This window comes from Nicrophorus vespilloides, unplaced genomic scaffold (genome assembly GCF_001412225.1).
Source record: "Nicrophorus vespilloides isolate i.1.1-1 unplaced genomic scaffold, Nicve_v1.0, whole genome shotgun sequence".
Lineage (NCBI taxonomy): Eukaryota > Metazoa > Arthropoda > Insecta > Coleoptera > Silphidae > Nicrophorus > Nicrophorus vespilloides.
In genome coordinates, this window is record NW_017096264.1 from 92,096 (window position 1) to 108,150 (window position 16,055).

The window sequence follows — 16,055 nt, forward strand, 5'->3', positions numbered from 1 at the left end:
TCTAGTTTTCTCTATATAATCTAAATGTAGTTCTCTTGTAAGGAATATGACGGATTTATCCGCCCTCGTCCAAAACGGTTCAAATTGATCCTGGATCTAATATACAATGATTTGGTAAGCATACATTGTAAGACTTGAAGGGTTAAACAATCTTCTAGTTTTCTTATATAATCTAAATGTAGTTCTCTTGTAAGGAATATGACGGATTTATCCGCCACTCGTCCAAATCTAGTTTTCTTTATATAATCTAAATGTAAAAATCATCAATTTACCTGTACGAGTTTAGGTGGAGTTTTCGTGATCTTTCCGAGACGTCCATCCTTGTCAGGGGTTGGCAGCGGTGGCCACCAGTTTGAAGGGATTGTTATTTGGGCGAGGCACACTCCGTCTTCGCCGTCGGGGCTGCAGGCAGCTGATAGTGATGGATATGAGGTCATGGTGGCGTGCAGAACGATGCAGACTTGGTGGTGCCTAGTCAGCAATATATGGCGGCGACTTCCGGAATCGGTTCCGGTATGGAAGAGAACCCTAAGCACTGGGGAATCGCGTGGGATTTCGCTACGCACAATATGAGCGGACATATCCAAATGGTGCGTAGCTAATTCCTGAAGATCTATACTCGTTCCTGAAAAAAAAACATAGATTATGAAAAATCATATAACGAACTGAAAACATAGTATATTGTCGAAATTAATATCTGCGAATTGAATTGAATTGAACTCGCGAAAACCAGAAATCAATACTAGAGCTCGTATCCATTCATAAGCGCACAAAACCTATAGGATTTATGTCAAAAACAGATTGAATTTACAATAAAACGAAAAATTCTAATAATTAATTTTCAGCGGTTTTGAAACTTTTTTTCAGATTAAATATGAAAAATTCAATATCAGAAAATACAAATTAAAGGATTCATTTTTAATGATAATGATTTTTTTTTAAGTAAAACGTGTAACATTCAAGAAATTCATAAAATATCCAATGAAACAAGAAATTTAAAGGATTATTCTTTGGTCATCCATTTTTTATAATCAAATTTAGAAAATTGAAAGCAATGTTGTATTTATTTCTGATGTTACATGATTAGTAAGCTGCTAATGCCATTTACATAATGCGATTATTATATTAAGGGCAAAGTTTGTAGTAAGTAAATTCTTATATGAAAAGACTGAAATAATAAATTTTCAGCGGTTTTAAAACTTTTTTCAGATTAAATATGAAAAATTCAATATCAGAAAATACAAATTAAAGGATTCATTTTTAATGATAATGATTCTTTTTTAAGTAAAACGTGTAACATTCAAGAAATTCATAAAAATCCAATGAAACAAGAAATTTAAGGATTATTCTTTGGTGATCCATTTTTTATAATCAAATTTAGAAAATTGAAAGCAATGTTGTATTTATTTCTGATGTTACATGATTAGTAAGCTGCTAATGCCATTTACATAATGCGATTATTATATTTAACGGCAAAGTTTGTAGTAAGTAAATTCTTATATGAAAAGACTGAAATAGAGCAATATTAGTTCGGTTAAACGCGACCTAAGGTTGTCTCCACCGACTATTAGCAAGATTAAATTCGCGTTGTACAAACAGAAGTTTGTGGTCGGATGTAAATTGAGCTGCATATGAACAAACCGAATGGGAGAGAACGGTCGGAGGAAAAGTGGAGGCAATTAGCTAATTCGACCTGTCCAAAATTTAGTCCGCTCCTCCCTTCAACAAGTCAACATTTGCACGCGATAATTGAATGAAGGCATCCAGTAAACACCAATATTGCAGCGAACCTATGATTAACAAACAATCATTCACCAATTTCGAGAACGATCATTACACAAACAAACTATAAAATTACATAATTTTGAATGATTTTCATTTCGTTAAATTATATAATTGTCAGAGTTGATTTATATAATTTACCTGTTGTGTTGAGTGGAATCGGGTCTGGCACGACGTAACGAGCCGGTACAGTCTGCTTGGTGCTGAAGGGTCCGTAGGTGGCCCTTACGGAGATGGGCTGAGAACTCTGGAAGACGGTGAAACGATCCACCGAAAGCAGAGATCCTTGACCCTCAGGACCCGGCTCCTCCACGCCTCCCGGTACATAATGTTGACGAGGCGATTGCTTCAAGAAGAAACCGCCGTCTTTGTTCTCGAAATGCACGTTCACGCATTCTGCACTTGCTGCAAATCAAAAAGAAGAAAAAAAATACAAATTTAAATTATGTTTTACTCATTAACATCAGTTTACTTGCAATTTCAAATGTATGTGTTAAGCTTTGAAGTATCTACTTGTTTACTCTTGTAGACATTTGGGTCAATCGATATAATAGTTGGCACCAAACGTTATTTGTTTGGCATCAATTTTGATCCACAAAAAAGCGTAGGAAATGAAATAATCAGTATACACAAATTTATGTCAACTATAATTTTCATGAAAAAACGCTTTACCCGGCGCATCCACATTTTTATATTTACTAATAATTATAATTTTTTTTTTCTAAATATTGCTAAATTTATTATGTAATAGTAATATTTATTTAATAAAATTATAATAAAAAAATGTACAAATCTGTTCAAAGTTTCAAAACTGTTAAATTTAAACAAATTATTAACAAATATTACATATTTATTATATTATATAATAAGCGTAATTATTTATTAAAATAAAAAAAAAATCAAATTTGTTTTTAATGTTTTGGTAATAATTGTAAATTTATGTGGGATTTAAATAAGTAGAATTTTGGTTGTAATTCAATGAAGGTTTAACACTGGATAAGCAGAAGAAGGTTCAGGGGATCAAAGTAAGAGGATCTTAATGAAAATTTATTGGAACCCTCGTTAAACCGATCAAGGGTAGTAGTTTTCCGGTTTTGACCTATGGGAGGTCGTTAAAAGGGATTGAAGAGAAGAGGATGTATTCGTGATATCCCGAAGGGTGACTGTCTACAAGATTATTAATACCAGATTTCAGAATAAGATATTATATAATCAATATCAGATATTTCTTTAAAAAAAACATCTTTAGTTAAGTAAAACTTAATGTGATCCCTTAAAAAAATAGTTTATTTAATACTTTTACAGTAAAACTTTCTTTGAATCTTGGAATTAATTTTTAGTTTAAATTAAACAAAGAATTTTCAAAGTAAAATACATTTTATAAATAACATTAATAGTTAATTTTCAGCGGTTTTGAAACTTTTTTACAGATTAAATATGAAAAATTCAATATCAAAAAATACAAATTAAAAGATTAATTTTTAATGATGATTTATTTTTAAGTAAAACGTATAAAATTCAAGAAATTCATAAAATATCCAATAAACTAATTTAAAGGATTATTCTTTGGTGATCCATTTTTTATAATCAAATTTAGAAAATTGAAGGCAAAGTTGTATTTATTTCTGATGTTACATGATTAGTAAGCTGCTAATGGCATTTACATAATGCGATTATTATATTTAAGGGCAAAGTTTGTAGTAAGTAAATTCTTATATGAAAAGACTGAAATAGAGCAATATTAGTTCGGTTAAACGCGACCTGAGATTGTCTCCACCGACTACAAGATTATTAATACCAGATTTCAGAATAATATAATCAATATCAGGTATTTCTTAAAAAACATCTTTAGTTACGTAAAACTTAATGTGATTCCTTAAAAAAATAGTTTATTTAATACTTTTACTGTAAAACTTTCTTTGAATCTGGGAATTAATTTTTAGTTTAAATTAAACAAAGAATTTTGAAAGTAAAATACATTTTATAAATAACATTAATAGTCAAGGCAAAACTGCTAGGCTTTGAATTATTCAAATTACAACAGTTTATGCTCACAGAACACGAACTCAGTTTATTTTTAATATAATATTAATGTCCAACTTTTCCTTTTTTTTTTTTCTCTAACCGCATTTTTTTTATAACTAAATAATGGAACCACTATAACATGCATGAAAGATGATCAAAACTGTAAATATTCAAATGAAGTACGTGTTTTTTTCTGTAACTTTCCTCTAGAGAAACAAAGTATACTTTGCAGCAATCCTACTTATTTGTTCTTTGCAGGTATTTCTTTCTTTCTTTTTCAACTCGAGAGAGGGTTGAAATTTTCAACACGTGTATTGATTTGCGTGTGAAAGTTCGCGGCGCTGTCGGCGGAGGCCTTACATAAATACATATATTGCGGCGTTACATAACGCGAAATCTCCGGGGTGTATTTTACATTTTCAAGTTTTTTTTTGTCGCATGCGGAATTGAGTGCGTCGAAAATAAAATGAAAAGCCTGGAATGCAGAAAGGGATGAAATGAATAAAAAAAAAGGAAGTAGAGATGAAGGGAAGAAAAAAGTAGGGTGAATTGCATTGCAAATGGGGATGAAATTATAGTCGTCCCGTTTCTTTCATCAGGAATTCATTTGCTGCATATAAATAGGCGTTTATTAAATGTTGTCTTGTTCAATTTCGTAGACGAAAATTAGTCTTATTATCATCTTTCGTATTCGAATTTTACAGTTACTTAATTTTATTTAAATTACTTTTGATATTCCACAAAATATTGACAAAAAAAATGCAATCTTTTATGTAAATAAATTTTAATTTAAAATTATTCAAAACAAAGACTTTAAATTTAGTTATTTTTATTAAATAGAAAGAAAATAAGAGAAGAAAACATTAAGAATATTGAAAAAATTGTAAATTTAACAAAAAAATAGTGAAAAATTGTACAAACTTATATAAAAATTTGAAATCCAAAGAAGACAAATTGTTCAAAGTAACAAAATTTACTGGATCTTAATTTTAAAATTAATAGTTCAAATTTATTGTGATGAAAATGAAAAGCTTTGATCATCAAAAAAAACTTTTAAACTAATTAAATACACAACTTTGATACATCTAAACTGAAAGTTCAGAATCCGTTACGTAAATTTAAGTTTTAACTTAATTAGAAACACATTCATCAATCTTCATCAAACTATCCAATAAGTAAAAAACGCTTTGAACTTAATTCAAAATAAAATATGAAACTAATTAAATGGATGTAACTATAAACTTTGAGTACTTTCATCGTACCTTCAGATGCGGTTATGTAAAGTAAAATCTGCGGAATTTCCGTTTCCGCTTTGTGTTCACTCGTGTGAATCCAACTATGAGGTTTCGTATATGTTGATGTTTCTATCTTATACTTTTTCGTGTTTTCTTTTTCAACGTTTTCGTGAAGTGGAGGGTGGAAAAACGTTGTTTTTTTCTTTGCCAATAGCGTTCGATGATTTAAAAGGAACCGCACGGTGCGAGTGCATGTTCGATGCATAAAATTCACAGCGCGGTAGTTTCATAAGGGTAGCATACAAGCACGTAACCAACTGGAAGTGAAGAGAGAGACGACAAAGGGAAGCCGCAAATCCGCAAGATTTTATGTAATCGTCGGATGATGGCGAGTGGACCATTACGTACATTCCTTTTATATTATTATTATGATTCATTTAATAAGGTGAGCAAATAATTTCAGGAAAAGTGAGATTTTTTTAAGCTTTTCACCCTTAATCTAAATTAAGACTAAACGTGATGTAAGATATAAATATTTGTGAAGTCTACCAATTGCTATTGACAACTATGTCAATGACAGCAAACGATATAGGTTGGTACACTTATAACGTACAGTGCGGGGACAACTTTATATTAAGCAAACCTATATTATTTATATTTAAATCATTGGTTTTGCGTTCGTGATCTATATTTTCTGTGGTATGTTAAAACCTTAACTGGTCGTAAATTGCTGATGGCGGAAAAATTACGTTGCGAGAGTGGAAAAGATAAATTTCTCGGTCATGTTTCTCCCTTTTTCGTCTCGTTTCTTTCGCCTCTCTTTTATTTTCCATCTTTCTCTCTCTCTGCTGTTTCCATAAAGGAAGACGTATTACTTATTCCAATGAAGCGAGTCCCCTTTACGTGAGATGAATATAAAAATGTGTGCTCACACAACGAAAACGGAATTGCTTTCATAATTCGACTTTAAATTGCTTTAATTTATATCCAAAAACAGATTCAGTGCACACACATACACTTTTCTTATATTCAGCACAGATCAAATTACTTACTCACCTTTCAATCTAAATTTCAGCTGAGAAATTACAAATAATTGGGAATATTTAAATGACTTTCACACCTTCAAAATGTAATTATAATAATATTAATTTCGTAAATTACATCATAAAAAGGGATCTATATCGCAAGCCCGACAACCGAAAGACCGTCTATTAAAATCCCGACGTTCGAAATCCTGACTGTATCGAAATCCCGACTGTACAGTCGACTGTATTAAAGTCCCGACGCTTGAAATCAGGACTATGTCAAAATCCCAACTATATCAAAATCCCGACTACCATAATCCCGACCATCAAAATCCCGACTACCATAAAAATGTTATTGTAGAAATTTATAATAATAAAAGATACTGTCGGGATTTTCATTGTCGGGATTTTGGTTGTTGGGCTTGCGATTGCCACCGCATAAAAAGTAGTTGAGAATTATTTAAATTACTTTGAACTACTCAAAATAGATCGAAAATTGAATTAATCGTTTTTTGCAATGGAAATTATATAAGCATTTTCATATTTAAATTAATTTAAAACCTTTTTAGAATTAGTTCTAATCATATTTGTTTCGTAAATTACATAATAAAAACAAATAGTCCAGATTCTATATAGTCGGGATTTTGATTGTCGGGATTTCGGTTGTCGGGCTTGCGATTGCCACCGCATAAAAAGTAGTTGAGAATTATTTAAATTACTTTGAACTACTAAAAATAAATCTAAAATTGAATTAATCGTTTTTCAATGGAAATTATATAAGGATTTTCATATTTAAATTAATTTAAAACCTTTTTATAATTAATTTAATAATATTTGTTTCGTAAATTACATATTAAAAACAAATAGTCCAGATTCTATATAGTCGGGATTTTGATATAGTCTGGATTTTGATATAGTCGAGATTTTGATATAGTCGGAATTTTGATTGTCGGGATATCGGTTGTCGGGCTTGCGATTGCCACCGCATAAAAAGTAGTTGAGAATTATTTCAATTACTTTGAACTACTAAAAATAGATCGAAAATTGAAGTAATCGTTTTTTTTTTTCAATGGAAATTATATAAGGATTTTAATATTTAAATTAATTTAAAACCTTTTTAGAATTAATTCTAATAATATTTGTTTCGTAAATTACATAATAAAAACAAATAGTCCAGATTCTATATAGTCGGAATTTTGATATAGTCTGGATTTTGATATAGTCGGGATTTTGATTGTCGGGATTTCGGTTGTCGGGCTTGCGATTGCCACCGCATAAAAAGTAGTTGTTAATAATTCTAATTACTTTGAACTACTAAAAATAGATCGAAAATTGAAGTAATCGTTTTTTCCAATGGAAATTATATAACGATTTTCATATTTAAATAAATTTAAAACCTTTTTAGAATTAATTCTAATCATATTTGTTTCGTAAATTACATAATAAAAACAAATAGTCCAGATTGTATATAGTCGGGATTTTGATATAGTCGAGATTTTGAATGTCGGGATTTCGGTTGTCGGGCTTGCGATTGCCACCGCATAAAAAGTAGTTGAGAATTATATAAATTACTAAAAATAGATCAAAAATTGAAGTAATCGTTTTTTCCAATAGAAATTATATAACGATTTTCATATTTAAATTAATTTAAAACCTTTTTAGAATTAATTCTAATAATATTTGTTTCGTAAATTACATAATAAAAACAAATAGTTCAGATTCTAATTTAAATATTTTCCATTAGAAAAACAAAAATTCTCATATTTAAATTGATATTAACATATTTAAATTACTTTCACACCTCAAAAAAAAATCATAAATTATTTAAATTACTTTGAACTACAAACACTTATCAAAGATTAATTATTACAATATTAATTAAAAAAATAATTAGTACAAAATATTGAATTACTTTAGCATAAATTACATAACGAAAAAAGTAATTCAGACTTCCAATTCGTTATTTTCCCATCTCATATTTAAATTAGTTTAAAACTTGCAAAATTTAAAATAAATATTATCTTTAATTTCATAAAACATTTCATTTGGAATTGAATATAAAAATGTTACCAAAAAAAAATTGAATTCATCATCTTCCAAGAAGATTTTTTTGTAAGAAAATTAATTAATTAATAGTAATAAATTATGTAAATTATATAATTAAGAAAATAGTTTGTAATTTGATGGTGAATTCAAACAATTTTCCAATGGAGAAATTATGCGTGGAATCTCAAAGGTGTCTTAATTGAAACAACTGTGCAGGGATGAGGACGTAATTTGTGCTTAACCTGACAGGACTAAATAAGTTTTAGGCTTCATCAAGTAAGCTATATGGTATGTAAATAGGGCAAGGGGAAGCAGAAATAACTCACGACGTCCTTGATGAACCTCAGTTTCGAAGATAGTCAAAAAAAAACTAATGACATTATGTAATTCAGGAAGATGCGAAATCTACTAGTGATAAAACGTGACTTGAATTGTTGTATTAATTTTAGTACTTTAATAATAAAGCTAGAAAATGAAAATGTTCTTTCATAAAGTTAATTATTTGGGTTCAATAATAAAATTTAGGATTCAGATGAAATAATTTATTAGTTATATAAATGTTTTATGTTTATTTAAAGTAAAATGATGTCGTTATTGGACAGGTTGCATAATGTTACCGTATATTAATTGATTTATTCCGGAATTTAATGCATGCTGTTCATGCAAATGGTTCGGTTCTCCAGTCCGGTTTCAAAATGGTCTTCGGTATAAAGTATATGCACGTACAACTACTTTAAATTGGTTAAAATATTCATAGTTGAATTTATGTTAACTATACAACCTTTTGCATCCTTTAATTATAATATAATCAAAATATCAATTGGATAACAAGTTTTATATAAGTTAAACAAATAAATGTATTTCCCTGTTAAATAAATTAGAATCAACACAATCTACTTGAGAAGAGTTAGAAATGGAAAAACTGTCGCAGTAAATACTTCAAGATGAAATAAATGGGAACGGGACGGTTTCCACTTTTGATCCGTTCCGTTCGAACCATCTCCGAATAAGACTCAGTTTACTTAAGTAAAGTATTTTTGGGGGGAGGCTTTCAGATTGATTTCTCGCGCTGCAACAGCCGGAAAAACTAATGTTTTCCGCGAAGACGGCGAATGGAAATTCGCCAAGGTTTTCGTTTTGGCATCGATTTAATTCCGATGGCGCCGCAACGACTCTAATGGAAATCTGATTGCGATGTTCCCAATCCATGGACTATCCACAGCATTTTCTATTTTTTCTTTCTGTCTCTGTTTCTCTGTGCTCGAGAAAAGCTTTATTCCGCCCGAGTTTCCATTCCCATCCAAACATCAAAATGTAAATCCTGGAAGTTTATTAATGACTTTGCTTCTCTCTTTTATTTATTTCTACAACTAGATATATTGCTTACGTTTTTTTTTAATATTTATTTTATTTAGATTTATTTCCTAAATAAAAATACCATCTAAATTAAGAGCATATAAGAAGCAAACTTATGTAATGACCGAAATATGATTATTGAATTATGTAATAACAATGAAAACTGTGACGATAATTCTATTATAATTATGGTTTTTGCCGTTTTCATATAAAAATCTTTCAAATAAAACCAATCAAAATTTGGGTTGAAAATGCAGTGTCTTTTATTTAATTACTCGATAACTAATTAGTGGCGATTAGATCATCAAATATGCAGATTTAAAATGAAAGTATGATCTTTCTAATAAGCAGATTTGTGGCCTTTACTGTTCTCCTGTCTGAAGCTGTCAAATTTTAAAAAATGTGGTTTCGTCACGTTTTAATTAATTACTCCACAACCACGCATGGCAATTAGATCATCAAATATGTAATTTCAATATAAAACTATGGTCTTTCCAATGTGCATAGTAATTAATTTGTAATTATACAAATTTGAGAAGCGTAAACCATAATTGTTTGAAAATCCTGTTTTCCCAAAGATCAGTCATAGCTTTTTAATGGGTATTCAGGAAATGGATGATGAGAAGTTGAGGAAGTTTTCTACTGCGACATAGATTCATCACTACTATATATAGATTTATATGTTCACTTGTTTCGAAAACTAAAAAGGAATTTTTATTTTTTTCAGCTGTCAAAGTAAAAATGTAGTGTCTTCACGTTTTAATTAATTACTCCACAACCACGCATGGTAATTAGACCATCAAATATGTAAATTCAATATAAAACTATGGTCTTTCCAATGTGCATACTAATTAATTCGTAATGAGCTGTCAGTACATTAAGTAATTAACTGAAAATTCAGATTTTTTTTATTGATGTAACTTTCTATAATATAATTATAGAAATTTGAGAAGTGTAAACCATAATTATTTGAAAATCCTGTTTTTGCAAAGATCAGTCATAGCTTTTTAATAGGATTTCAGGAAATCAATGATGAGAAGTTGCGGAAGTTTTCTACTTCAACGAAGATTCATCACCACAATATATACATTTATATGTATACAAGCACGCATGACAATTAGATCATCAAATATGTAAATTCAATATAAAACTATGGTCTTTCCAATGTGCATACTAATTAATTCGTAATGAGCTGTCAAACTTAAGTAATTACCTGAAAATTCAGTTTTTTTTATTGATGTAACTTTCTATAATATAATTATGGAAATTTGAGAAGTATAAACCATAATTATTTGAAAATCCTGTTTTTGCAAAGATCAGTCATAGCTTTTTAATGGGATTTCAGGAAATGGATGATGAGAAGTTAGGAAGTTTTCTACTTCGACGAAGATTCATCACTAATATATATACATTTATATGTATACAACCACGCATGACAATTAGATCATCAAATATGTACATTCAATATAAAACTATGGTCTTTCCAATGTGCATACTAATTAGTTTATAATTAGCTGTCAAAATTAAGTAATTAACTGAAAATTCAGTATCTTTTTTATTGATGTAACTTTCTATAATATAATTATAGAAATTTGAGAAGTATAAACCATAATTATTTGAAAATCCTGTTTTTCCAAAGATCAGTCACAGCTTTTAATGGGATTTCAGGAAATGGATGATGAGAAGATGCGAAAGTTTTCTACTTCGACGAAGATTCATCACTACTATATATAGATTTATATGTTCACTTGTTTCAAAAATTAAAATGGAATTTTTATTTTTTTTAACTATCAAAGTAAAAATGTAGTGTCGTCACATTTTATTTAATTACTCGACAACCACGCATGTTAATTAGATCATCAAATATGTAAATTCAATATAAAACTATGGTATTTCTAATGTGCATACTAATTATTTCGTAATGAGCTGTCAAACTTAAGTAATTACCTGAAAATTCAGTATTTTTTTTATTGATGTAACTTTCTATAATATAATTATACAAATTTGAAAAATGTAAACCATAATTATTTGAAAATCCTGTTCTTCCAAAGATCAGTCATAGCTTTTTAATGGGATTTCAGGAAATGGATGATGAGAAGTTGCGGAAGTTTTCTACTTCGACATAGATTCATCACTACTATATATAGATTTATATGTTCACTTGTTTCGAAAACTAAAAAGGAATTTTTATTTTTTTCAGCTATCAAAGTAAAAATGTAGTGTCGTCACATTTTATATAATTACTCGACAACCGCGCATGCTAATTAAATCATCAAATATGTAAATTCAATATAAAACTATGGTCTTTCCAATGTGCATACTAACTAATTCGTAATGAGCTGTCAAACTTAAGTAATTACCTGAAAATTCAGTATTTTTTTTATTGATGTAACTTTCTATAATATAATTATACAAATTTGAAAAGTGTAAACCATAATTATTTGAAAATCCTGCTTTTCCAAAGATCAGTCATAGCTTTTTAATGGTATTTCTACTTCATTTTCATATTGACAAACGTAAACATTCATTTTTGATCATGGAACTACTAGATACATTACTTTATTGTCATACCAACTCCTATAAATGAATATAACTAATAGAAGACAAAAGGGTTAAAATTTGTGAGTAATCGGCGGATAAATCCACCCTATCCTTTACATAAGAGACTTCCCTTTAATTGTGAATAAGCGGCGGATATATCCGCCCCAACCTTTACACTTTAAAAAAATAATTATTTTATTTTTTGGAGCACGTGCAAATCCAATTTGAAACACGAAAGAAATAATGCTGATTCTTACCTTTATTTATTTTCTTTAGGTTTCATTTTGTTATTTCACATTACAAAACTATTCTGGTATAAAAGATATCATTTTCATATTGACAAACGCAAACATTCATTTTTGATCATGGTACTACTAGATACATTAGTTTATTGTCATACCAACCCCTATAAATGAATATAACTAATAGAAGACAAAAGGGTTAAAATATAGTTTTAGATGTATTGTAAGTAATTTTCTATTCGAATTAATGTGTGTAAATGATGACTTAGAATTTCATACAATAATAAATAAATACAATTCACGTAATGTAATTTAGTTATTTTGATTTTATTGACAAAACTTGTCAAAATACCATGAACTACTAGATTATGAATAAAACCTCGTGAATAAATAAAAACAAATGTTTTATTAATAATAATGTTATGTAATGGCGTTATTTTCATTTTATGCAAATACTAATAACTTAATAATTATTAAACTTTTTATATATTTCATGATTATATCAGAAGGTGTCTTCTATTGCGTTTCTTTTGATATAACTTCTCTGCAGTAATTTTAATTAATTAACGAGATTTATAATTTTTCGATTATTTCTCACGTCTTCACGTTTTATTTAATTACTCAATAACCAAGTATGCAAATTAGATCATCAAATATTCAAATTGAAGATAAAACTATGGCCTTTCTAATGTGTAATATTTAGCGTTGTCTCTTAAGAAATTATTAAAATTTGTTTATTTGAATAAAGACATCACACGTCTTCACATTTTATTTAATTACTCGATAACCAGGTATGTTAATTAGATTATCGAATATTCAAATTAAAAATAAAACTACAACCTTATTAATGGGAAAAATTGTGATGTTGTCTTTTAATAAGTTGTTAAACTTTGTTTATTTCAAATATAAAATACTTATATTTTAGAGAGAAATATTTGTCTGGAAGAATTGATTCATGTGGACAAATAACTTTGAAATCAGATCCTATAAAACAGACAGTAAATATAGATTTTAAACCATTGAGTTTTATAGAATTGTTGTTCGGCTGTGGATGGTCTTGCCTCCTATGGGAAGGTTAAAGGTAGGGTCAAACTATTAGTGAGAGATGCCCAGATAGCGGAACCCTTACAGTCCTTTTTCTTCTCTTCAACCCCGATAACGACGACCGATTCTTATCGTTTTCTTCCACCAGAGACCGAAGGAATTTTAATTAAATTCCAATTTATTGATCGTTGACAGATCGTATCGCAGTTATCTAATCGCGGTAAGCTGTTGAGTTACGAAGCAAGCATTCGTCATTTCCCATTATCCAATGGATGTTGCTGACACATTTATACTTCGACCTTCCTTCTACTCTCATCCTACCGTATTGATTCCAAATCGTCCTTCGCAGGACTGCAGTTAAATTTATATTGTTCATAAAATAATTACTCCACATGAAACGATCGACATCAGCAGTGCACATATTCGAATTTTAATTTACTGTAAATATTATGTAACTAGGCCAATTATCGAAGTATACTTAATACAAAAAGATGGACAAATTATTATTTAATTTACATCTTTATAAAAATGTTGAATTAAATCAAATTTAACAGATAATACAATAGGAATTTTCATTTTTTAAAGGCTGCAATAGTGGACAATATTAGCTGAATATTGAAGGTGCATTATATAATTTGTATGAGATTAGTTGAGGGTGATTAGAACTGCAGTTTTACGGTCGGCTTAATAATTAATTCGAGGCAGACGTTGATGAGTTTCAATGGTAATCGCTCGGATATAGCTCAATTGACAATATTAATCCATTAATTCGCGCCGAAGTGTTGACATCCCAGAAACATTAATCAGCTTTAACACTTCCCCCCGTCAGTATCTGCATTAAATATCTTCACCCGACAATGCACTCAACACCATCAATTATAGCGCCAACTGCGATCAACGAAAATGTATTTTGATGCACAAAAAAAATGGACAAACTAGCAAAAAACTAGCTTAAAACTGAAATTCACTCACAAAGTTTCACTCTATTTTAACCGTTATTGGCAAAATGTTACAGCAAGCACTTTGAAAAAATAAACAGAAAACATCACACTGAAAGGACAATGGAAGCAATATAATATAGTTGATGTTTTCTTTGAGATTGTTTTGGATCCAATTTTATTTAGGAAATAATCTTTTATTAATATTATCGGATAATTTTATTTGAGAGTAAGAGGCGGATATATCCGCCCTATCCTTTACACTTTAAAAAAATAAACAGAAAACATCATACTGAAAGGACAATAGAAACAATATAATATAGTTGATGTTTTCTTTGAGATTGTTTTGGATCCAATTTTATTTAGGAAATAATGTATTATTATTATTATCGGATACTTTTATTTGTGAGTAAGCGGCGGATATATCCGCCCTATCCTTTACATTTTAAAAAAATAAACAGAAAACATCACAGTGAAAGGACAATGAAAGCAATATAATATAGTTGATGTTTTCTTTGAGATTGCTTTGGATCCAGTTTTATTTAGGAAATAATTTATTATTATTATCGGATACTTTTATTTGTGAGTAAGCGGCAAATATATCCGCCCAATCCTTTACACTTTAAAAAAATAAACAGAAAACATCACACTAAAAGGACAATAGAAGCAATATAATATAGTTAATGTTTTCTTTGAGATTGTTTTGGATCCAATTTTATTTAGGAAATAATTTATTATTATTATCGGATACTTATATTTGTGAGTGTGCGGCGGATATATCCGCCCTATCCTTTACACTTTAAATAAATAAACAGAAAACATCACACTGAAAGGACAATGGAAGCAATATAATATAGTTGATGTTTTCTTTGAGATTCTTTTGGATCCAATTTTATTTAGGATATAATCTATTATTATTATCGGATACTTTTATTTCAGGGTGAGCGGCGGATATCCTTTACATAAAAGACGTCGCTTATACAAAATTGTATGCAAAGCCAAAATTAAATTCTACTTAATGACAGGTACTAACAATAAAAAACTTATATAAATTATTAAATCAAATCTGTAACATATTGTTTTTTATTTTATAGTTTTTTGATATTGAAATATTGGGCATAAATAACATAAAGTGCGCTCACAGACAGACAGAAACAAATAAACAAGCGAAGAGCGGTGGAATGCATTGGGCAACGAGAGATAATTTTAAGTGTTTTCTGGAATAAAAAAGCTGAAACTGTGTCTCCATGGAAGATAAGTTATTTAGATAAGTCAAGTGGATAATTGAATGTTGGCTTGGCATTCTTTTACTGGAAGCTTCCAAACGGCAGAAAAGATACGCAGCAATATATTTTTGCAAAGTGTTTTTTTTTTTCGTCCTGCTGCGACTGGTCCTGCTCCTGGCCTTTTTCCATAAACTTTGGACCCAATTCGACCGCCTTTACTTTTTGTCCTCTGTTTTTTTTTTGTTGTTTACTTTAATTAAAACTTTAGAACTGGTCCGGAAATATTAATTAGCAGTTCCAAATACCGTTGAAATTTATATATAAATATTTTTTGTCGATGAAAAGAAGCGCTCATTCATCGAACTTCCCCCAATTAAAACTAAAAATTAATCAGAAGTATTTTCACATTTAATGATGTAACTTTCGACGCAAATGATATATTTTTTGATTGATCCAAGAAAACAATATACACTTAAGTAATTAATATCAGTAATTAGCAATCACTTACGCATTTCAACCCCCAAAAATCGATTAATGTCTTTAATACCATTAATTTCTTCAGGGATAAGCGTTTAACTTACGATATTAAAACCGT

The 16,055-nt window shown here is 29.3% G+C and overlaps 1 protein-coding gene across 4 annotated transcripts in view; it reads right to left on the reverse strand.

Annotated features, from left to right (window-relative positions):
• Positions 1-2,003, reverse strand: part of LOC108556463 (transmembrane protein 132D) — a 45,889-nt gene extending 43,886 nt beyond the window's left edge. For all 4 annotated transcript variants that reach the window (XM_017912593.1, XM_017912590.1, XM_017912591.1 and 1 more), the window contains exons 1-2: positions 1,924-2,003; positions 273-625 (exon numbers count right to left, since the gene is read on the reverse strand). In XM_017912593.1, coding sequence (XP_017768082.1) covers positions 273-581 — 309 coding nt within the window. In that variant the 5' untranslated portion in view covers positions 582-625; positions 1,924-2,003. The remainder of the gene's footprint in view (positions 1-272; positions 626-1,923) is intronic.
• Positions 2,004-16,055: the final 14,052 nt, after the last annotated feature.